Source organism: Cloeon dipterum, chromosome 3 (genome assembly GCF_949628265.1).
Source record: "Cloeon dipterum chromosome 3, ieCloDipt1.1, whole genome shotgun sequence".
Classification (NCBI taxonomy): Eukaryota; Metazoa; Arthropoda; class Insecta; order Ephemeroptera; family Baetidae; genus Cloeon; species Cloeon dipterum.
This window is the reverse complement of record NC_088788.1, coordinates 3,605,942-3,627,795: the sequence shown is the minus strand read 5'-3', so window position 1 is coordinate 3,627,795 and position 21,854 is coordinate 3,605,942. Positions and strand designations below refer to the sequence as shown.

Below are 21,854 nucleotides of genomic sequence, written 5' to 3'. Positions count from 1 at the left end.
TACGTTTTGGGCTGGATCTGGTAGAGATAAGATGGCAAAGGTGGCTAAAGTTTAGTGATAAATATTTAAAAAAAAAATCATAGAAACAATATGTCTGTTGAGCACGTACGTGTTTTTTTCGTCATTTTTAATCAGGAATACAAAAATGAATTTCTTGACTGGTTTAAATAATAAACGCCAATTTTAATTGCCTCTTGGAGATAGACATTCTATAATTGTTGAGTGTTTGGAGATGTAAATTTAATTCAATTGACCAGTTGCATAAACCCTTAGTTAATTGAAGCCGCCAACAGATGGCGCAACCACAACTTTTTTTAAAAATTTTGTTTTAAGCGGTTTTAATGCATTTCCGCTGCGATTTCAGACTCAATCTAGTTATTTTGCTTTTTTTTAATTAATTTGCTTTTTTTGACGTGCTGAAAATCAAAATTGGTTCAGCCATTCGCCGTAGAAACGTTGGAAAAGATTTTTTTATTTCAAAAAATAGTTTTTCACGATTCTACGGCGATTGGCTGAACCGATTTTGGTTTTCAACACGTCAAAAAATAGCAAATTAATTGAAGAATGCACGGTAGCTAGATTGAGTCTGAAATCGCAGCGGAAGTGCCTTAAAATCGAAAGTCTACGGTGGCGCCATCTGTTGGCGGCTTCGAACACTTAGGGTTTATGCAACTGGTGAATTAATTTAACTATTTAGACGATTTTAAGTGTGGTTTAAATAGCATCATCTTAAAAAAATTTAGAATATGAGAAAATTTTAAAAAAAATGGTGAAGCCCCCTTTGTGTGACAGAGAACATCTAATTTGTAGGAAAATCATTTAATCAATCTGAGCTGAAATTTTGGGTTAGGTTGAGCCTTGAGCTTTATCTGCCCAGTACGTCGAATTAAAACTGGCAAATAATGCCAAAATAGAGTCACGCGTCCTTGCTCTGATAAAGCGCCGGGCTTTTGTGCTGTCTGTTTGTCGGATGCGGGAGGCGCGTTTTGAAAGCACAGATTCCGGCGGCGCAACACGCCAGCCACTATTTATTTTGCGGTAATGACACACACGTTTTATCTCTGGCACACAATTGATACCAAATTGTGACACAGACCTGCATGCAGAAAATTACGATGGGATGAACAGAGCCAGAGGGCCCCTGCATGATGTGCACTCGATTCCACCAATCACGGCGGGCCAAACCAAACGTACGTGCTAATGAGATTTATTTATTATCCACCTTTTGTCGGCTTTCGGTGAATTCAGTTCAGCACTCGACACCTCTGCGAGGGAAATAAACGGCATGGCTGCTCGTCGCTGTCTTTATCTCCTGGCTGTGACTCTTACGACTGCGGTACTTATATTTTTAAATTTGTTTCTTGTACAAAAATTTTGGCTTGCAATCAGGGCGGCCAGAGATCACATCCTGTAATTTATAGTTATTTCTTTATTTTGCTTGCTTTAAATTTATCTTATTGACAAACGAATTTACTGTATAGACTTTTAGCAAAATTTATTTATTTTAGGTTGCTGGTGACTTGCTTTACGACTCTGACGAGAAGTCCAGTGAAATCGTGCCGGTTTTATCTCTGAGTAAATATATATGAATGCTAAACTGGGATTCCCGCTGTAAAATCGTATACCTTTCACAGCTCATTCGAATGTTGGAGAAATTCAGCAAATGTTTGGCGAAGTTGCAGAGCGATTGGGCGAAAACGCGGAAGAAGCTTTGAGGCTGTTCCGAATCAAGCGAGGGTCTGGCCACAGGCACAAGGGTGACAAGGGCAGTCCCTTGATTTTCGTATGGAACAATTAATTGAAAAAATTTCCCCTTAAAATAATTATTGCTGTGTGTTGAAGGGTCGTAGAATGTGCTGCAACTTCCCAGCTTACCTGGCGGACAGGGAAAACTCCAAGAGCTGCCACCAAGAGTTTATAACCCAGAATAAAAGCAGAGGTAGATTTTTTTTAATATTTGACTGTCTCATTTTCAATTAAATTTCCAGGTGCAGACAGGGAAGCCAACCAGGACACTAGCAAGGTTAGTTTATTAAATATTTTTAAATAAACTAGTTTATCTTATAGAAAAAATTGTTCCATTCCATAGATTTGTTTTTCCGATTTAACGTCTTGAAATTTTAAATTTTGTAGTGTTTCATGGAGTGCATTGCCAAGAAAAAGGGCTGGGCCAACGAGGACGGCACCATCAACAAAGAGGCCGTCGTCAGTTCTATGGGCGCCAGCAACGCAAACGAAGAGTGGCAGCCGCTGATCAAACAGGCACAAGACAAGTGCTTTGGAGAACTGTCTGACGGTTAGACAAATAATTATCTGTTGTGCAAATTTTGAATTTAATTTTTTAAAAATAAAAGCAGCAGCCGCTGAGGGCGATTCTCAGTGCCGCGTCGACTCGCAACAGTTCCTGTATTGCGTTTTTGAGCACCACTTTTTGGTAGGAATAAACTGACTTAAATTAATTCGATTAATTCTTATTATATTCACTTTAGAACTGCCCGGCCAGCTCGTGGCGTGACAGTAAGTATTTTGCTATATAATTCCAATGAGTTTTGATTTTGACGCTTTTTAATTTTTATTAATAAAAAGCTTTCACTTTTCAAAGGTTTTAAAATTCAAATCACTATTCTGCAAAACGTTGTAACCAAACGATAATTTTATCTGGAAATCTCAGGGTTGCATTTGCTTACCACCTGGCTTTTTTCACCACTCAATTTTTACCAATTTTTTGCGCAAGAATTGCAAGAAATGAATTTATTCCATTTTTCTTCTGTGAAAATCTAAAATTTGCGGTTGGAGTACCCAAAATTTCCTCCACTGTGCAGATATTTTTTTTAAATTGCCATTTTGCTGCCTCAATTTCTCCAAAAATTTATCTCTGACAATTTTTCAAGTCGAGGTTATTTGCTAATAATGAGGAAATTATTGAAAAATAAGGTGAAAACTGCAAGAAACTGGTAAAAATTTAATAAAACACATTTTACCACTGCACTGCATTTTTTAATGCGGATTTTTTGCAACCCTGGGAAATCTATTTCGGCCGGATAAACTAACATTTAGTTTCAATTTCCGAGCCATTGATTTGAATCATACGAATAGAATAATTAATTTTTACAATTTCAGGCGAGAAGTGTCGTGCAGCAGAGGCTTTGATTGCCGCTGCAGTGTCAAACAAGAGGGACTGAAACGCGATCGAGCGTTGAAATCTCCCCAACTAATTTGCTCTCCTTCCATAATTCGAATGAAATTTAACTTGACAATAAACAACGCAATTATTTACTCCTACGCACTTGTCCTTTTCTGTCATTGAGAGCCTGTTTCAATGCTGCGAATAATAGAATAATAATTACTGGAATTTGCAAAAGCAGCCATGCAAATCAAATTAGCCCGTGTTCCCGTGTCTCTGCGCAAATGCACTGACGCATCTAGAGGTATAAAAAGCGAATCAAATGCGAATATTTAAATACTCGCATCTAACCAGGCACAAAATGAACTTCTACTCCGGCAACGTCCCGATTTTGGCATGCGTCCTAATCGTTTTTCAGGTAAGAAAATTTTTATTCCCCGAGCGTTTTAATTTATTCTATAATTTTGTTCAGGTTTGCGACTGCGCCCGTGCTCCTCAGCAGCGAACCAAAATGACGTCGACCGCAAGCACTTGTCCAGAGCCACCACCTTCTTTGGTCATGGCCCATAATCACTGCAAGAAAATGCAGGAACACGCTATGGACACCATGGGAAGTGAGTCGAAAATCTGTCCTAAACTTTTATTTAAATTTGGAGAAGACGAATTTGTTGAATTATAATTAATTAAATCCGAGAGAAATACCAAAATATTATTTATTTAAGTTTTAAACAGGGTTTGAACAATTATCCGTCCAGTTTTCTCCGTAAAAAGAGCAAGAAAATTTCCATTTTTTTTTCTAAAAGATATTAAATTTATGTGATTCACCGAAAACTCTAAGTCAAAAGCTCCGAAGGGAACAATTCTTTCCATGAGAAAACATTGCATCCATTTTTTCCATTTCTAGACAGGTCATTCTGGTGATTAAATTTTTAAGCGTGATGAATTTTTAAAACAAAAAATATTATAACAATATGCTGAAATTGTTGAACAATAAAAAATCTTGAGTTTGAAAAAGTTGGTAAAAAAATTGCATTCAAGAACGCTAATTCTTGACGTTGATAGGTTTTAAATAGTGATCAAGATGATTATTAATTTTAAACCCTATGCAAAATAAAACAGAACTGTAGAGCTTTTTTTGGTAATACATATTTACACATTTTGTAAATTTTTCTCTTGTGATAAGAACAAATCTAGTTTGTCGCAAGCTTCTAAGACTGCAAAGCTAAAAGAGTGATTTATTTTATTAATATTTCCGAAAATCTCCTGTATATTTGTAAATATTGCGTCCGTAAGTCAACCCTGACTGTTTTATAATGTTTATTTAACCCTTAATTTTGTTTTGTTCTCAATATTTAGATAAAAACTCTAGTGAAGTTGTGACCACCATGAATAGTACAGATGCCGAAATGATGAAGATGATATCCAAGGTAAAAAATTAGAGAATGCAAATTAAATTTGAAATTCAACATAAATTCCATATATATCGTTCCAGTGCTATCCTCTATGTTTGCTGAAAGCTCTCACTTTAGTAAGCCGTCATTTCAATCACTCCTTCCCAAAAATTAAATATTTCAAATTAAGGTTGACGAGAACATGGTAGTGATGGAAAGCAAGATGAAAACCATGATGACTGCTGTTGCTCTGGTCTCGGACCCAAAATCCAAAGAGATGATGAGCAGCCTGATAGAAAACTGCCTCAGCGAATACAAGCAAATGGCGATGAACGGAGAGCACAACCAGCAAGAGGTCCAGTCCTGCATGGCCATGGGAATGGACCACTCAGGACACATGAGAGGTTTGAAATTTAATTAACAGCGCTCCTTTTAATCCGAAAAGAATGCTGTTTTTTCGCTACCATCCGATATGAGATGAAAATTTGCCAATGGAATTGTTGGCTTGCTAAATAATCCACGCATTATAATCAAAGTTAAGTAATTTCTCCAAAAATATTTAAATGTTTGAGTAAGTGTAGAAATTTAACGGCTTGTAGTTGAGTTCAATTTGTTTCCAAGATAGTTATCACAAAATCAAGCTTTATATTATTTTGGAGATTGTTTTTCTGCTGGTTAAAACATTTTTAAAGCGGTTGTATCCAGGATATTGGAAAGGAATTTTCCTAGAAAAATGGCAAACAGAGCCAGTTCAAATTCTTGTTTATTCTCACAATTGCTTGTTTTAATTTTTAAGATTTAATTTTCAACTCTGAAGTATAAAAATTTAAATTACTTAGAGCGCTATTCCTGTCATAAGTTTGTTTTCTCATTAGCTTAAATTTATAGACAAGTGCCAGGGTGCTGCCAATCTGATGAGCTGCATGAATAAAGGCCTTCCGGTAGGTTTATATTAATTAATGAAACTCAATTAGTGAAATTCTTATTTTCTAGTGCCCTATCTTTGATGATATGAAGATGATGAAATAGAATCGCAGAATAAAACATTATTTTAATCTCATAACTCTAGAAATGCTTGTATCAAATGTTAAAAAAAATAAAAATTACAAAAAAAATACCAAGATCCCAGGTTTATTTTAAACCCTTCAAAAAATATTGAAATATTTTATAAAATAAAATGCCTCAAGGCATCAATCAGTAATTATTCATCTAATACAATTGATTTTAAATTAATACGACACGATAATTCGCTAATAGTATTATAATTGGGTGTATTAAGCAGCATTGAGAACGCTCCGTGTACTCCGTTCTTACAATAAATTTATTGTAAACTTGTTATCTTTAAAAAAAAAAATACAGAACAAGTTGGTTCGAGGAAAGAGTCCGTTGGGAAGAGCTGTTGGGCCCAATGGCCTCCGGTGCAGCCAGCGTCGAATTACTGAAAATAATGGTTGAATGAAAATAAATAAATAAAAGGGGATTTTCGGTAAGGAGTGAGAGATAAGAGAGTAGACAGAGGAGCAGAGACCGACACCAGAAGCTAAGTGGGCCGAGGCAGCAGCCCAGACCAACATCCCGCACTGCCACTTTACTTTTTGCCCTGCAATAACACCAACACCGTCCGTTTTATTACAAATAATCGCCCTTTTGCAAATGGTTACCGACAGACCATGCTTACTCAAAACAAAATCAGTTAGCTTTCGGCACAACAACTGAAAATTATTACTATAAATAATCTCAACACTGTTATAAATAAATAAATCAAAAAGGGCAGGGTGATTATCAACAACTCGTGGCAGGTGAAAAGCGAAAACCAAAGAAATTCATGCGAAAGAAAGCAACAGCAGTTTCCAACTCGTACCTTCTTGGCGGCGGCAGCTCCAACCTTGGTCTTCTTGGTTCCTCGGACCTTCTTCATTCTGTTCTTGCGTTCCTTACGCTGTTTCCTGGTGGTCTTTGGCCTCTCATACAGACCGTGCCTCGCGAGCCTATATTTCGGCTCGAATTTCTTAGCAAAGTCGAGTGTGTCGTAGATGAGTCCGAAACCAGTCGTCTTGCCGCCACCGAAGGCAGTTTTGAAACCGAACACAAAGATTGTGTCTGCTGGCGCCTTGTACATCTTGGACAGCTTCTCCCTGATGACAGTCTTGGCTATCGACGCCTGTCCTGGATGGATCACATCGACGACCTGGAAATCAATTAAAATTCAATTCAAACCCAATAAGATTATTAATTCGAGACTCACCATCTGCTTTCTGTTCAAGAGCCGGTTGCTCATGAATTTTCGCGTGCGGATAGTAGCTGTGCCCTCCGTCTGAAAGGTAAATAGAGATGTAAACAAAGCGTTTATTATGCATTTTAATTTAAAAAAAATCAGTTGTTTTTTAAAGTTAGCAACTTGCACGTTCGCGAATGTGAGCCGAAATGATTAAAGCCGAAAAACACGCCGCCTCTCATTAATTATTATGAGCGGTGCCACACCGCATTCACGTTCACATGGCAGCGTGTATTTCGCTGGCTGGCACTCATGCAAGTTGCATACATATCGCAAAAATATTCATCCATCCACTCGAAAACAACCCTAAATAGTCCAAATCAACGAGATCCGCGGGTGGATGATTCATTCTGCGTACGATTAAAGAAGATTTAGAACCAGAATTTTACCATTTTGATTGAATAATCCGAGCTGCTTCAACACAACATACAATCAGCGGGAGCGTGCACTAAAAAGAAAATATTTTAAAGAGCTGGACAGAGGTGGCGCTCCAATCGCGATTCTTGGAATAGCGGCAAAGGAAGTTGCGGGAGATGTCTACACTAATGCTGAAAGCTGCCCGCGAGATTTGAATTCCCCACCTATACTAGTGGAGTTTCAAATTTTGTTAACAGTTCGCGCGTAAAGCTACGAGACCAATGCTTCCAAACTCTAGCATTCGTTTGCGTTACTTGCCATCAGATGACTCTTTGGGCGTTTGTTTCAAAATTTGGTTTAAAGGCAAAATTTTTATTTTGTGAACTGAGATGCCGAAATTTCTATAAAACTCCTTCTGTTTGAGTACTTGGCACGAAAATTTGTGCTGAAAACGTATTTCAGAGAGAGTTCATGCTCAAAACTCAAAAGCCACCTGCCGGAGGAATTGTAAACCACTTGAGCCAGTGAATGCTCACTTCCGGAGGTTCGCTCACGTCATCAACTCATCATAGCTAGCAGCGAGCGCTATTTCATTGCTCCACCTCGATGATGGCGGAAGGCAGAGAAAGTCCTGAGTACAGCTCACCAGCGAAGCGACTTAGGCTCGACTCAACCGCGGATGGTAAGCTTAAATATAATGAAATTAAGAGCCCAAAGTCTGGGCTGCATTTTAAAAGCGTCAAATTCGATGCCGCGCCAGGCAATTTTGAATTAGGACACGCGGAAGAAACTAGTAATTTTGATCCAAAATGGCGGACGGTAGACTCATTTGGTCGATGCTCGAAGCTTCTGAAGGATCATCATCGCGGGTTCATTGGAAGGGGGCGTGGTTCATTCTCCACGCCTAATTGTTTACAATGAGAATCATGGAAAGTGATTAATCAATGTTTTCTTTTAATTTTTTATTGAACTTTCGAAGCAAATTCGTCGTTTCTTAAAAATTTATGTATTGCCATCTTTGACAAATAATGTGAAAAACCCAAAAAATATAATTGCAGCCAACGACTCATCTCTGAGTGCTGAGGTTCTGGTGTCCAGTGACTCTGGATTCAGCGACTTCCCCACAAGTTCTGCCTCCATCTCTGAGGAAACCAGCATTGCAGGCCCATCCAGCTTTGGCTGCGGCAACCCTGACCAGCCACAAGATGAAGTGTGAGTGTAGCCCTTTATGTATACTACTTGTTACGATATATTATGGTTGTTGTTTACGTTTGAAGGGTTAAAAATTTCATTGGTTGCAAAAAACCAGTGAATGGATTCTTACGATTTTCTAGTTTATGGTATATTCGCACTTCTCGTTTTCTAGATAATAATGTTACATACGTTTAGGGCATCATTTTTTCGTCCTTAGCCTACAATTAGTTAAAAATTAATTGGGCCGTTTTTTAATATTCAAATATAGAACAATTACATAGTCTAACACACTCAAATATAAATTTTTTAAAGAAATTTTGGGGCCCACAGTATAGGCATCTTTTAGCAGAAATAATTGTGTTCTAGCTGCATTAGAACTTAAGATATTCTCAATTTTTTTTATCTCCGAGATTTCATCCTGATTTTTCAGGCCTCGTGTCATTCCGTCAAACTTTATTTTTCAACGCCTTTAAGCGCGCTCACAACGCAATTAATTATTAAAAAAATCGCTCAACAAAAAGTTGAAAAATTTGGATCTCGTAGAAACACCCAGAGAAGAGAACATTTCTTGGTCCAAAACTTTTTCATAGAATTGGCAACTGAAACTCTTGACTCTTAAACTTAACAGAATAAAAGATTCGGGTATAAAATTAATTATTAAAATGTATTAGTACTCGTCCTTACAGTACAAAATTTATTGCATTTATTACAAGGGAACCCTGGCTATGTTCCCCCCGGCGAATCGGAATACTCGCCGCCAATTTTTAGTATTAAATGCAGTAATGAACGAGCACCAATTAAAATTCTTCTATCTAGCATAGTTTACGAATAACAGAGCTGCAAAATTTTCCAAGTAGTGCCCACGTGGTAAAGCCAAAATATTATCAAAAGTGTCCAAAAATAGTCGTAATGCACATTTTTAGAATCGGCATTAAGTGCAGATTCCAAAAATGTTCATGGTTTTTTTTAATCCGAGCATTTTTCGAAAAGTTATTGGAAATTTAAAAAATATTAACTTTATAAAAATGGTGTCACTGCTTGTTTCTAATTTTAAAAAATGGTTGAGTTGATTTAAGACTCATTCAGCCAAAAAAATGTGTTTCAAAGCACAATTTTTGATGTCCAAAACTAAAATTTATAAGGCTAAAATTGTTTACTCTTTTATAAAGACTATTAAATTTATAGAATTTTCAAATAAACTTAAAAATTTAAAAACGTTTGTCACTTGAAATTAAATATGACATTCATTAGCATCGGAGACTGTTATTTCATTTTTGTCTGCGGGGGTCAGATGTGCGTTAAAATTGGTTCCCACTGCGCAGATTCAAGATGGCGTCTGAATTTGGGAAGCAAAAATCTCTCTTTGGATTGCCGTACGAGTGTCTAGACTTTTTTTACGATCCAAAAGACACAATTAGTTAAGAGTAATGCAAATTATGTCACAATATAGACCAAAACTTGGTTCTTTTCGCGCATTTCCACGTGACCGTTTTTTCGCGCCATGATCCACTGGACGCCATATCTGCGCGTCGCACGAATCTGGCCCTCGCTGCTTATATCCAGTGATAATAAAAACTGCGTCTACATTTCCGACCCTAAATAATGTCGTACTTACGAGGTTAATCATTTGCACAGGATGGGAGGTGGCTTGAACTGCCTTGATGCTGCTGACAACTCGTCCACCGTCAGTGAGCTATCCGATCTCAGTGGGATCTCAGACGTCAGTGATCAGAAGTGGCGACCAAAGATGAGTAAGTTGATGTGCTGTGAGATTGTGCTTGCATGAAATGAAGCGTGTTGTTTCGCGCAGGTGGATCCATGGCTTGGATTCAAAAGCAAATCGAAGCGAAAGTGGATCCAAGGCAGGTGCTCATCAGCTTGGGCACCGACCCGAGCCACATTCCCGACAATATCAGCGATGGCAGCCTCTGGAGTCTAATCCTTTCCTATCTCTCTGAACCACCAAAGCGAGAAAAGCTTCGTCGCGTCAACACGATAATGGATGTGGTCCATTTGTTGAAAAGATCCACAAACATCGTTGTTTTGACAGGCGCAGGGGTAATAACAAGCGTTCTTAGACTTGAATTGAATTTTACTCACGGTGAGCCATTCAGGTTTCAGTCTCGTGCGGCATTCCCGACTTCAGGAGCTACAACGGAATTTATGCTAGACTGGCAGATGACTTTCCTGACCTGCCTGATCCGCAAGCCATGTTCGACATTGGCTACTTTAGACAAGACCCTCGGCCGTTTTACAAATTTGCAAGAGAGATTTACCCCGGACAGTTCAAACCATCGCCTTGCCACAGGTTTGTTAAATCCCAGAGAAAACCGCAAGTACATGTGTTTTAAATTAATGAATTTCGCGCAGATTTCTTCAAAGACTGGAAGCACAGAATAAACTGCTTCGAAACTACACGCAAAACATAGACACGCTGGAGCAGGTGGCTGGCATTAAGCAGGTGATCGAGTGCCATGGCTCTTTCGCCACCGCTTCTTGCACCAAATGCAAGACCAAAGTCTCGTCGGACACCATCAAAGACGACATTCTGGAGCAAAAGATTCCCTACTGTGCCAAGTGTTTGGAGGAGTCGGGAAAACTGAGCGGCTGCAGCGGTCCCGACAGTCTGAGTGGTGAGTTTGAATTCGCACTGTAAAGGGAAAATTGCTAACACGACACGCAGATTTGTACTCGCAAGGAATCATGAAACCGGACATCGTGTTCTTTGGCGAGGGCCTTCCTGACGCCTTCCATGACGCGATGGCCGCAGACAAGGACAAGTGCGACCTGCTCATAGTTATCGGCTCGTCTCTGAGGGTGCGTCCTGTCGCGCTGATCCCTAATTCCATCCCTTCTACGGTGCCTCAGATCCTCATCAACCGCGAGCCTCTGGAAGATTTCAACTTTGACGTTGAACTCCTTGGCGACTGTGACGTCATTGTTAACCAACTTTGCCATCTGTAAGTGTATGAGTTCAGGAAGATTTTTGTCTCCTAAAAGCTCAAATTTTTTCAACATTAAGTCGTTTGAACATTCAAATTTAATAATTTTTGGGAAAGTTGAAATGAACAGAACATAATTTATTAGTTTAAAATCAATTTATAAATTTTTTGCCTTTTTAAAAGCTTTCAAGAACTGCAATTTTTCATAATTTATTAATTTTATAGCATGGAGGGTGATTGGCGGGGGCAGTGCTGGCTGAACCCATTGAATGAAGTGACTGAGCTGGAAGGCAAGACGGAAGTCGTCAACGAGTGGGACTTCACGCTGCCAAGCACGAGTACTGAGAGCCGCGTGGAGGAGGTGGTGAAGCCGATTCCCAAAGACCGTCACTACTCGACTGACAGCATGTTGTCAAATGGAGACAGCGGCATCAGTGGAGGTAGATGTCCCCTAGCTTTCCCTCTCGCACAGCTCTTACGCGCTCTTTCAAAAAGGCTCCAGTTCGGTGTCGCCGACGCACAGCGATGTGAGCAGCGGACACGACTCGAGGCAGTGCTCCACCGAGAGCATGCGTTCCGCCAGCTGCACTTCGCCCGCGCGGCACATGTCTGTTGACAGCCTCGGCTCCCCGTCGAATGGTGCAGTCGCCATCCAGTCTGAAGAAATGTTCAAGAGGAAGGAGAGCGTTGCTGATAGACTGCAAGGTATTTTTACTCTTATGATTTTGTCGATTTTTTATATTTTTGGCTTATCAAAAATTTTATTACAAATTGCCTAGCTAAATATTTTGAAGCAACAATATTTGAATTTGAATTACTCTTGTTTCAGACAACACATACTATTTCCAACCACCAAACCGGTATATTTTTCCTGGTGCTGAAGTCGAGGAATCGGACGACTCGTCTTCACGCTCATCTAACGCCTCCAGTGGCAGCGAAGAAATTGAGAGCGAAGAGGAAGATGACAAAACTGAGCACCAACCCATCGATACCGCACCTCAACTTTAACGTAACAAGCAGATGCTATGACTAAAGCATAAATGCATTTCACAATCAAACGTGTAGCCTCTAATTTAAAAGAAAGAAAGAAAGAAGTAAAAAAAACAAGCTTGCAAAGAATTTCTCCACCCTCGAGCGCCGGAGCTCTTTCTTGTTGGAATTGTTGCTGCTGGCTTACTGCTTGAACATTAGCAGTTAGTCGCGGAACGATAGTAAAAGCATTCACTCAGCTGGGTGGTGCAGGTTTCTGTTTTTAGAAATATATAGCCTCTAGCGGTGGCGGGCGTGAGAGAAATCCATTGTAAATAACCGAACTCATTGTGGAGTTATGAAATCGAGTGCAATTCTGACGCAAGTCGCGTACCGTGTCTGTTGAGAATATCTGTGGTCGGAAATACTTACTTGCAATAGATTTAACTAGTTTCTATGTGCACTCCTTCTCAACTTTCTGCTGTCGCGAAATTGCAGTTTTAAAACTAAAATAAAAGAAAAATCTTGTGCTGTTGCTCAAAAGTATTCCTGGTTTGGCTTGCAGACAGATTGAATGATAGCATTTTAAGAAGATATTTCAGGCCCAATGTGTGAATGGGAGAACATACTACATAATGAAATATCTAAGCGCTAGTTTTAAGATAAATATAAGTGTAAGATGACCAAGGTTAATAATTTATTGTCCGTTAGCTTTTATATCTTGGGTTAATTTCCTGTTGGGAACCGGAGCGTTTAGTTGGATTTTCAGTGTACCTGATGAGAAAGGATATTTCTCTGCATTGCTGTCTGAAGCGAGTGATCAACCTGATGATTAATCAATGTAACTAGCTGTAACACTTCCCCTCCTTCGGTCTGGCATCTTGGCAAAATTCACTTTAAGAGGCGTTTTCCGAGGACTAATTTATTATTGATCAATGACAGTAATTCTATCACCTACTATTCGTTTAGGAAACCTTTTTAGATAACAGGTTATCAGATTAATCGCATCGACTAATTAATTAACACTGTTGAGATTTCACTCGCATACCATTTCACCGCTAATCTTAACCCACAAATTTTAACTTGTGTCGAAAAGTCCAGCTCTCAAAGTTTCGGTTTTAATAAAAAAAAAAATCTCTTGGAATAATTAGGCTTAGGCTATAATTGCTTGCAATTGATCAATTTAGATTCAAGACATTGTTAAATTATATCATTCTCTAGTAATAAAAATTTCGCAAAAAATCTTGATTAGATGATCTGTTTGGAACCACCTGTAAATTGCAAAACAACTAATTTATAAATCTGACGTATGTACTGTGTACTACTCAGCTGTATTCTTTCTCAAATAGCAGAATAAAGAATCTTATTTCTGTTACTGATTTCTTTGTGGTTTTAATTCATCAAAACCCTGTTAATCGATAAATTGTAGTGTTGGTATTTCGTGACAGGTACTCACTTTGAGATTTATTTTATTCAATGAAGATCTATCCTATCGGTCTGTGAGATATGCCAATTTTCTTCCTTATTGCGCAATCAATAACTCAATAAATATTCTCACTTAAAATGGCCAAAATTTCTACTGAAATTATAATCACCATAAAATACGTAAAACACGACATTGAAAAATTTGTTGTGATTTAATTAATTTTACCTTTCAAAAATAAGTCAAAACAAATCATTGGAAATCAGTTTTAACTAAATTGTGACCTCAGAAATTAATAAAAATTTACACAAATCCCTAGCAGTGCAATATCTAAACGTGGTGACATCTGATAGAATTACAGAACACTAACAGATAGATCCAATCCAATAATGTTATATTATCGGAGTTGGTCATGAAATATGATATATAGAACGCACACGATGCACAGACAAACGGACTCGTCCAATTCCATTAAATCCTCGAAGGCAACAAGAGGCTCTCGCTCGGACTCGCACGCGCAGTCTTGCGCGTAGAAAGAAAGCAAAAAATATCGTACACGACACACAACGCGAGAATTCTTAGAAATGCCATACTCTATAACACAACGGAGCTGGATAGTAGCGCTCAGAGAAGGGTTGTGGGTGACGGTCAGTCGTCAGTCAGTCGCGAGGTCCGACACGACGCGGGGTGGAAAGTGAAAAGCTGCGTGCGCGGCATGGCTGGGAAACAGTCGTATGACCTTGCCTGCAGCAACGGAACTCCAGCAGAAGCGGAAGTGGACAACCAAACGGAACCTGAGGATGACACCACCACGGTGGGCAGTGGGCATCACATCGAGTACATTCCTGCAACGCGGAGGCTCATGGAGAGGATGAATCAGATTCTAGGCGAAGAGAATACAAAGAAATGGTAAAAAATAACTAGGATCATAAGAAAATCTAATTTAGAGAATCCTAAAATGTCATTTTTTAATATTATATCAGAGAATTTATTTAAAAATGTAAATTCTGTTATTGCTGCGCGTCGAGGGAAGTTTTTTTTAAATTTTAATTATCGCCCTGACATTAAATTCAAAATTAAAAACAAGCTGTAAAAGTAGATCGTGAGAATAAATGCGGATCATTCATACTATTTGACAAACTGCGACTGTGAGAGGAATTTTCTGTGTATGTATGAATGTATGTCAACTTCGCTGTTCGCTGCCATCTGAAGAAGTATTCGCAGCAAGAAATTTGAAAACTTTCAGTCCCAGCTCGCGCGCCATATAAATTTCAAATCGACCAATCACAGCAGGCTCTCCTCATCCGACCAATCAGAGCGCGTCTCTTCATTTCTCAGAGCACTCAACACCGCTGTTTAAATATCTCGGCAAGCGGAGTAACCTGAGCGTAAATTTTTCTCACTTTACTGGTTATTCTCGTTACTTGCGGCTGCCTGTTCGACATCTCGTGCCCATCAAGCACTCGTCCGCGAGACTTCGACTCGGACAGACGCGATTTCTTGTCACAAAAGATCGGGTGACGTACTCAAAAAGTTGCCCCCGCGCAGCCGACCTCAACAAAACACGTGCTTTTCGCACCTCGCCGTCCGATTTGGGCCACTTTTCCAACCGCCAGCTGTCCCGAGCCGGTTTTGCCGGACGCATTCCTTCCACCTCGACTGATACCTGTCCGAATATCGACAGCATGGCCGACTACCTGATCTGCGGGGGCACCGGCTACGTGCCCGAGGACGGGCTCACCGGCGCCCAGCTCTTCGCCAACGGCGATGGATTGACCTACAAGTGAGTGCCCTTTTTTGACCCTCAGGTTGAACTCAGACAACCTTGAACCTGGTTAACATTTCCAAGAGGGTTCAATTTTCTGTTGGTTCTCTCCCTCTGTGAAAAAATTTGGATAAAAATGCTAATTAGATTACGTATAAGGGAATAAACAAAAAAAAAGGAATAAAATTCGTTATATTACATAATCTCTTTTGACAAGGGATAAATTTTCCTGAATTACAAAATTGTTAGTTCAATCTTCATCATTTTGTTAACTGAAAATATTAAAAAATTATGTACTAAATTAAAAATAATCTCTAAAAATGCACCTGAAATATTTCAATTTCAATTAAAATTCTTGAGGTGTGATAAAATTTTCGTCTCCAATGAATTTTCGAGCTTGATTGCCTTCGGGACAAATTGTCTGCGCAACAATCTTATTACTTTTCTGATAATTAAAAAAAATATTTCTAAATAATTCTCCTGTCTGTTCCTTTCAGTGATTTCATCATTCTGCCCGGCTTCATCGACTTCAGTGCAGACGAAGTGGTAAGGAAAGACGACACACCACAGGTTAATTGGGTCACTGGGCCGGGTGATATTTTAAGAGAGACACTGACTGCGTTTGACGGCACACACTCTCTCTCTTTTCAACTTCGTTCGTTTAATTAAAAATTTGTGCATGCTTGGGACAAAATGAACAAAAGCCGGCGGATTCGAAAGCCAGCAGGTTGCGGTCGCAGGCAATAAAAGAACCAAAAATCTCGTCCCCCTGCACCGAGCAGACTTGCCCCTTGTTTATGAGCCACCACGAGGTATTCTTATTTCAATGTTGCCGCAAGCACAGCTGTAACTTAGATATAATATCGATTAGAGCTTGCTACATACTCTCTGCTCGGATCCAATCAATACACACACTCACTCACTCACTTCTTGCACAGCCACTTAATGCAATTAGTTATGTTGCCTCTCATGACCTGCACGACAGGTTTCCTCGTGCGCTCTCTATAAATGACATTATTTATAATATTCTTCCGGCAGGACCTGACGTCAGCGTTGACCAAGAAAATAACGTTGAAGGCGCCCCTGGTGTCCTCGCCCATGGACACCGTGACTGAGTCTGAAATGGCCATCGCTATGGCTGTGAGCAATCATTTTTTTTTCTTTCGTCACGGGCTGGCAATTTTTGGTTAATTTTCTGCTTTTGGCAGTTGTGCGGCGGAATCGGCATCATTCATCACAACTGCACCGGCGAGTACCAAGCCAATGAGGTCATGAAGGTGAAGAAGTACAAGCATGGATTCATCAGAGACCCTGTTGTCCTCAGCCCAAACCACACGGTTAGTATCACAATAGGCTGATTTAAGCCACAATCTGTTCAGGGTTGTTGTTTTATTTCACCACTGGTTTTGAACGGTTTCTACCACTCAATTTTGACCAATTTCTTGCGCAAGAATTGCAAGAAATGAATTTATTCTATTTTTCTTCTGTGGAAATCTAAAATTTCGGTCGGAGTGCTCAAAATTTCCTCTGCTGTGCAGATATTTTCTTTTAAATTGCCATTTTGCTCCTTAAATTAATCTCTGACGATTTTTCAAGTCGAGGTTCTATGAGAATAATTAGTGAAATACTGAAAAATAAGACGAAAAAATTGTCTGCAAGAAATTGGTAAAAATTGAAAAAAAATCCGCATTTTACCGCTGCACTGCATTTTTTTAAATTCGGGTTTTTAGCAACCCTGAATCTGCCATTTTTTCTGCCGAGCTTTCATCGAATGGCTAAAATCTGTATGGATATTTAGTTATTAGTATTCTGGTTGAATTAATAAGATTTAATTCCTTCTGATTGTGAGCTTTTTGGTTTTAATTCAAGTTACCGAGAAAATATCATGAAATTTTAAACAAATTCATGTGAATTTTAGCAAGCGTAAATTTAATTTTTAATTTATTAAAAGTTGATTAAAGTATAAAATTTGATGCCCGGCTCGCTTTGTTAAGGCATTTTTCTCCTTTTCAATGAGAATTTCAGGGACCTTATGTTAGAGAAGGAATTTATTGGTTAATTTAGTGACTCAAATAGCTCGACAGGCCGCTCGCTGGTTTACGCACCTTTCCAGCGGCTCTAGGGACAAATAATGTCTGGCGTTTCGATTAAATACGTTGCGGAGAAGCAAAAAGATGGCCTGCACATTGGGCCCAAGCTCCTTTGCGGCCATTCGGGCCTCATGTTAACCACTTGGCAGTGTTATTGGAACCTGGTGAGCACCTTGGATGATAGAAATTGGATCCTGACAGCGACTGAGATCCTAGTTTCTCGCCATAATTATTCGAAGAATAGAAAAAGAGTGACTAGGATCCAAGTCGATTTCCGTCTACCATCCTTAGTGAGCTCACAATTGAAAACAGAGCTTTTCAATTTAAATAAAATTCCTTTATGCAACCCTTGAAATCATATTTTTCTAATTAAATTATATTTCAGATTTTAGATGTGCTGGCCGTAAAGAAGATTCACGGATTCTGCGGCATTCCCATCACTGAAAATGGAAAATTAGGCGGTAAACTGTGCGGTATCGTTACTTCGCGAGATATCGACTTCCTCGAAGAAAACCCTAACCCGAATCTCAAGCTGGAGGCGGTGATGACCAAGTCTGAAAACCTGGTCACCGCGCGCTCCGGCGTCACTCTGGAAGAGGCAAACAGCATCCTGGAGAAGTCCAAGAAAGGCAAGTTGCCCATCGTGAACGACGCCGGCGAATTGGTTGCCTTAATCGCGAGGACGGATTTGAAGAAGTCCAGGAGCTACCCTAGCGCGTCCAAGGACGAAAACAAGCAGCTGTTGGTCGGAGCCGCTATCGGCACCAGGGAGGACGACAGGAACAGACTGCAGCTTCTCGCCTCTGCTGGGGTCGACGTTGTTGTTCTTGTGAGTTTTAATCCGGGGCTTTGCTTCCACTCGGCACATTAAAAACGTAGGGCTTTGAATTTTAGACTGCTGGGTTTTTGTGTAAAATATTAAATACTTAAGAGGAAACAGTAATTCTAGCAAAACTGAATTTTTTAATTAAAATCTATTAATTTCTAATCGGCATTAATTTTTGTACTGCTCAAAAATTCCGCTGGAAATTTTAAAATTGGGGAGAAAAATGTTCTCATTATTAGGAAATAAATTAGCCAGGATTTGGCAGATTGAGGTGGTTTAGACGTTTTAAAATAAGGTTCAGATGGCTGAAAATTGCATGATTTGTGCTTAGTCGATGGTTACGTTACGGTTGGAAGCCCTGAAAAATACTAGTGTCTATTATTCACAGCTCTACAGAATGAGCTGACCTTTCGTTATTTTCTCTATACGGGAATCGTTTAAGTAGGGGAAAAATTGCGCATCAACTACCACACGCGAATTGCATTGTTTCAATAAATTTGACGGTGCAAATTCAACTGTTTGTCGAGCAATGCGCAATTTCTGCGTTAAGCAAGATGAAATTTAAATATTTTAATAAATCAGCCTAAATTGGTATAGATTTTGGGTTATCATTATTTAATGTCAGTAAACACTCCTTTATTTTAAACATCAAACTACGTAAAATACTCTACTAATTTTTTACTTAATATCTGTTTGAAGTAAATTCTTTAATTTGTAGAAATAATAATTTTCATTTTTATCACTTTCAGGATTCTTCTCAAGGCAACTCTGTCTATCAAATCGATATGATTCGTTACATTAAAGTGAACTTCCCGAATCTCCAAGTTGTTGGTGGAAATGGTAAGATATTATGTATATTGTGATTTCTTATGACGTTACTGTTGGAGCGGTTTATTTGTAATGTAAAAATCCCCCTTTGAAATAATAAAAAATGCTAATTTATTTTAGTTGTCACTGCCGCCCAAGCCAAGAACCTGATCGACGCGGGAGTGGATGGCCTGCGTGTCGGCATGGGCAGCGGTTCCATTTGCATCACGCAAGAAGTGATGGCCGTCGGCCGCCCTCAGGGAACAGCTGTTTATAAGGTTGCTGAATACGCGCGTCGCTTCGGTGTGCCTGTCATTGCCGACGGAGGCATCCAGTCTGTTGGACACATAATCAAAGGACTGGCTCTTGGAGCGTCAACTGGTAAATAATATTCACTGTGTGGAATATTTTTTGGTACTTTGGATTTTTTTAGGAGTCGGAGTAGGCAAGATTTAGTCACTTGTTTATTTATTATTTTTTTAGTTAAAATTGACAGTGTAGTTTGCCACAGAATTTAGATATGCTAGAATAATTATTATTCAATTCTTCCAGTCATGATGGGCTCTCTGCTGGCTGGAACGTCCGAGGCTCCTGGCGAGTATTTCTTCTCGGATGGCGTTCGTCTGAAGAAATACCGCGGCATGGGAAGTCTGGAGGCGATGGACCGAAAGGACGCCAAGGGCGGTGCCATGGACAGATACTTCCACAAGTAATATTACTCATTAGTTTGATGTAACTCGGGTTCTAATTGTTTGGAAACGCAGTGAAATGGACAAACTGAAGGTGGCCCAGGGAGTGAGCGGCTCTATTGTTGACAAGGGCTCTGTGCTGCAGTTCCTCCCTTACCTCCAGTGCGGCGTTCGCCACGGCTGCCAAGACATCGGTGCGCGAAGTCTCTCTATTTTGAGGTAAGATTTTCGTCATTTTTTATATTTATTCCAAACCGCTATAAAGTTGGGAATTTTAAAAGTTGTTTTGCATTTTTAACCATCCAGTTTTTATTGCTGGTGATTGAATAAATAATCTCTTGTTTTTATTGAGGGAAGAAATTAAAGGATTAATTTGTATTGAACGGTTAAATAGCTGCGCCTTTCTGAAATGATGTCATTTTGCTGGTGAAAAATTAAATGAAATTTGAGAACGTTTCAGCGATGTAGGTTCACAAGATTTGCTTTAATTTGACAGCTCCAAAGGATTAAAATCCTTTTGGGCTTCTAAAGCAAATTTTGAAACAAGTGTTCGTTTAATCGTGGTGATTTCTGGAAGCTAGAAACTCTTTTATAAGTTTAACTTTTCAACAGAACCATTTTTAGACTTTGTTCGGGAACGGCGCTAATTTCATGAAATAAAATAAGTTTTTGGGTCAATTTTATGCTTCCATTTATTGCTAAAATCATTAAATCCGTAAAATGAATCGTTTGTGTGTTGATTGTGGCGCAGGTCTATGATGTACTCTGGCGAGCTGAAATTTGAGCGTCGAACTCAGTCTGCTCAGATGGAAGGTGGAGTCCACGGCCTGTTCTCCTACGAGAAGAGGCTTTACTGATGCAACCAGAACTCAGCGAAACTGACCAGCGTCGGCGAGACTACAGCAAAGAAAATCAAACAGTTTCCACTTTGCTAGAGCGCCGGTGAGCGGTTTTGCTGATGTTCGACACTACTCACTCAATCTGCAACTCACTTGCCACTTGCCCTGCGCACAATGTTTGTGTGAAATCGAGAGCAACTTTGAATTTTGAAACAGAACGGGACCATTCTGACGGAAAAAGAAGAGTGCGAACCCATTTTTGCGTACTTACAGAGCAATTATTATGAAATTATCCATGTGATGGTGCGTAATTAAACTACGATATTATTATATATTTCCAGCGGAAATGGATATATTTCACGTGCAAAAAATGCAAATTACGGTGATGATCGTTACTTTTAGTCTGGTTTTCTTTTGTAATCATGAAATTTTGTTTGCAAAATCTATTATTTGCCGCATTTGCAGTTTTAATTTTATTTTCCGATTCAAATTGAAACATTTTTTGATTCTGTAATAGTGCAATAATCATAAATATATATATTTTCTTCGGTGTTCACCTTATAAAAATCACGTACTTAAGTATTTTAAAATTAATTTGAACTTATAATAATATGTTGTAGCGTCCTGTCAATATAATAGTTGTGATTTTCAAACTTGTGCTTATAACCTCAAACTAGGTGCCAAATGGTGAGTAAAAACTGTAAAGACAACATTCCCTGATTGATCAACCAGTGACTTGAAATAATATATAATTATATGTGACTTCTAATCACGATTCATTGGTGTTTTTGTTTTTCTAAAATTTTTGTTCGTATGCAAAGCCTTCATTTTTGACTCATTAGGAATCTGAAATGGAAATAATCGTTTATATTTTTGCAATCCAAATTATAAAGGTGATGTTAGTTTGCTATATCCACGTCGAAATTATTAAAAAACCGGATGTAAATTGCTACAAAGATAAATAAAGTACCATTAATTACTTTAAACAACTTGCATCATTGTGTACACGAACATTTTTTATTCCTCTTCTGCTGGGTGGGGGAGGAAGCAATTTGATCCTCTGCGCAATTAAACGAGCGAAAAGGAAATTAATTGATAAGCAACTCGCGAAGCCCGGCTGTTTGCATTCCACTAAGTAAGGCGCGCGCGGCGTCGCTGGGACT

At 39.1% G+C, this 21,854-nt stretch overlaps 4 protein-coding genes across 9 annotated transcripts; 3 read left to right on the top strand and 1 right to left on the bottom strand.

The window, feature by feature from the left end:
• The first annotated feature begins 1,115 nt into the window (after nucleotides 1-1,115).
• Nucleotides 1,116-5,611, top strand: LOC135941027 (uncharacterized). Of its 4 annotated transcripts, XM_065486231.1 has the most exons (11): nucleotides 1,131-1,190; nucleotides 1,249-1,336; nucleotides 1,509-1,575; nucleotides 1,635-1,783; nucleotides 1,843-1,939; nucleotides 1,989-2,023; nucleotides 2,134-2,296; nucleotides 2,355-2,434; nucleotides 2,490-2,517; nucleotides 3,121-3,542; nucleotides 3,597-3,738. In XM_065486231.1, the coding sequence occupies exons 2-10, from the start codon at nucleotides 1,286-1,288 to the stop codon at nucleotides 3,180-3,182; spliced, it is 732 nt and encodes a 243-aa protein (XP_065342303.1). In that variant the 5' UTR covers nucleotides 1,131-1,190; nucleotides 1,249-1,285; the 3' UTR covers nucleotides 3,183-3,542; nucleotides 3,597-3,738. The 4 variants fall into 4 exon arrangements, with proteins under 4 accessions (XP_065342302.1, XP_065342304.1, XP_065342303.1 ...); XM_065486230.1 differs by having other exon boundaries at nucleotides 1,116-1,336; XM_065486232.1 differs by having other exon boundaries at nucleotides 1,117-1,336; nucleotides 2,358-2,434.
• A 204-nt stretch (nucleotides 5,612-5,815) lies between these two features.
• On the bottom strand, nucleotides 5,816-7,319 carry RpS24 (ribosomal protein S24). 2 transcript variants are annotated; one of them, XM_065486238.1, is made up of 4 exons: nucleotides 7,180-7,319; nucleotides 6,761-6,829; nucleotides 6,377-6,703; nucleotides 5,816-5,953 (listed from the first exon to the last, which is right to left on the bottom strand). In XM_065486238.1, exons 1-4 carry the CDS (start codon nucleotides 7,180-7,182, stop codon nucleotides 5,951-5,953), a joined length of 402 nt encoding a protein of 133 aa, XP_065342310.1. In that variant the 5' UTR covers nucleotides 7,183-7,319; the 3' UTR covers nucleotides 5,816-5,950. The 2 variants fall into 2 exon arrangements, with proteins under 2 accessions (XP_065342310.1, XP_065342309.1); XM_065486237.1 differs by lacking the exon at nucleotides 5,816-5,953 and adding an exon at nucleotides 5,983-6,115.
• Nucleotides 7,320-7,681: 362 nt separating this feature from the next.
• Sirt1 (Sirtuin 1) lies at nucleotides 7,682-12,377 on the top strand. The gene is made up of 10 exons (XM_065482732.1): nucleotides 7,682-7,829; nucleotides 8,206-8,359; nucleotides 9,977-10,092; nucleotides 10,152-10,399; nucleotides 10,456-10,649; nucleotides 10,712-10,974; nucleotides 11,025-11,301; nucleotides 11,509-11,723; nucleotides 11,779-11,988; nucleotides 12,113-12,377. The coding sequence occupies exons 1-10, from the start codon at nucleotides 7,754-7,756 to the stop codon at nucleotides 12,289-12,291; spliced, it is 1,932 nt and encodes a 643-aa protein (XP_065338804.1). The 5' UTR covers nucleotides 7,682-7,753; the 3' UTR covers nucleotides 12,292-12,377.
• Nucleotides 12,378-14,337: 1,960 nt separating this feature from the next.
• Nucleotides 14,338-21,680, top strand: ras (Inosine-5'-monophosphate dehydrogenase ras). Of its 2 annotated transcripts, XM_065483685.1 has the most exons (12): nucleotides 14,338-14,584; nucleotides 15,360-15,458; nucleotides 15,938-15,986; nucleotides 16,145-16,252; nucleotides 16,479-16,580; nucleotides 16,649-16,777; nucleotides 17,916-18,359; nucleotides 19,106-19,196; nucleotides 19,305-19,544; nucleotides 19,716-19,872; nucleotides 19,928-20,071; nucleotides 20,604-21,680. In XM_065483685.1, exons 1-12 carry the CDS (start codon nucleotides 14,391-14,393, stop codon nucleotides 20,707-20,709), a joined length of 1,863 nt encoding a protein of 620 aa, XP_065339757.1. In that variant the 5' UTR covers nucleotides 14,338-14,390; the 3' UTR covers nucleotides 20,710-21,680. The 2 variants fall into 2 exon arrangements, with proteins under 2 accessions (XP_065339757.1, XP_065339758.1); XM_065483686.1 differs by lacking the exon at nucleotides 16,145-16,252 and having other exon boundaries at nucleotides 14,341-14,584.
• Nucleotides 21,681-21,854: the final 174 nt, after the last annotated feature.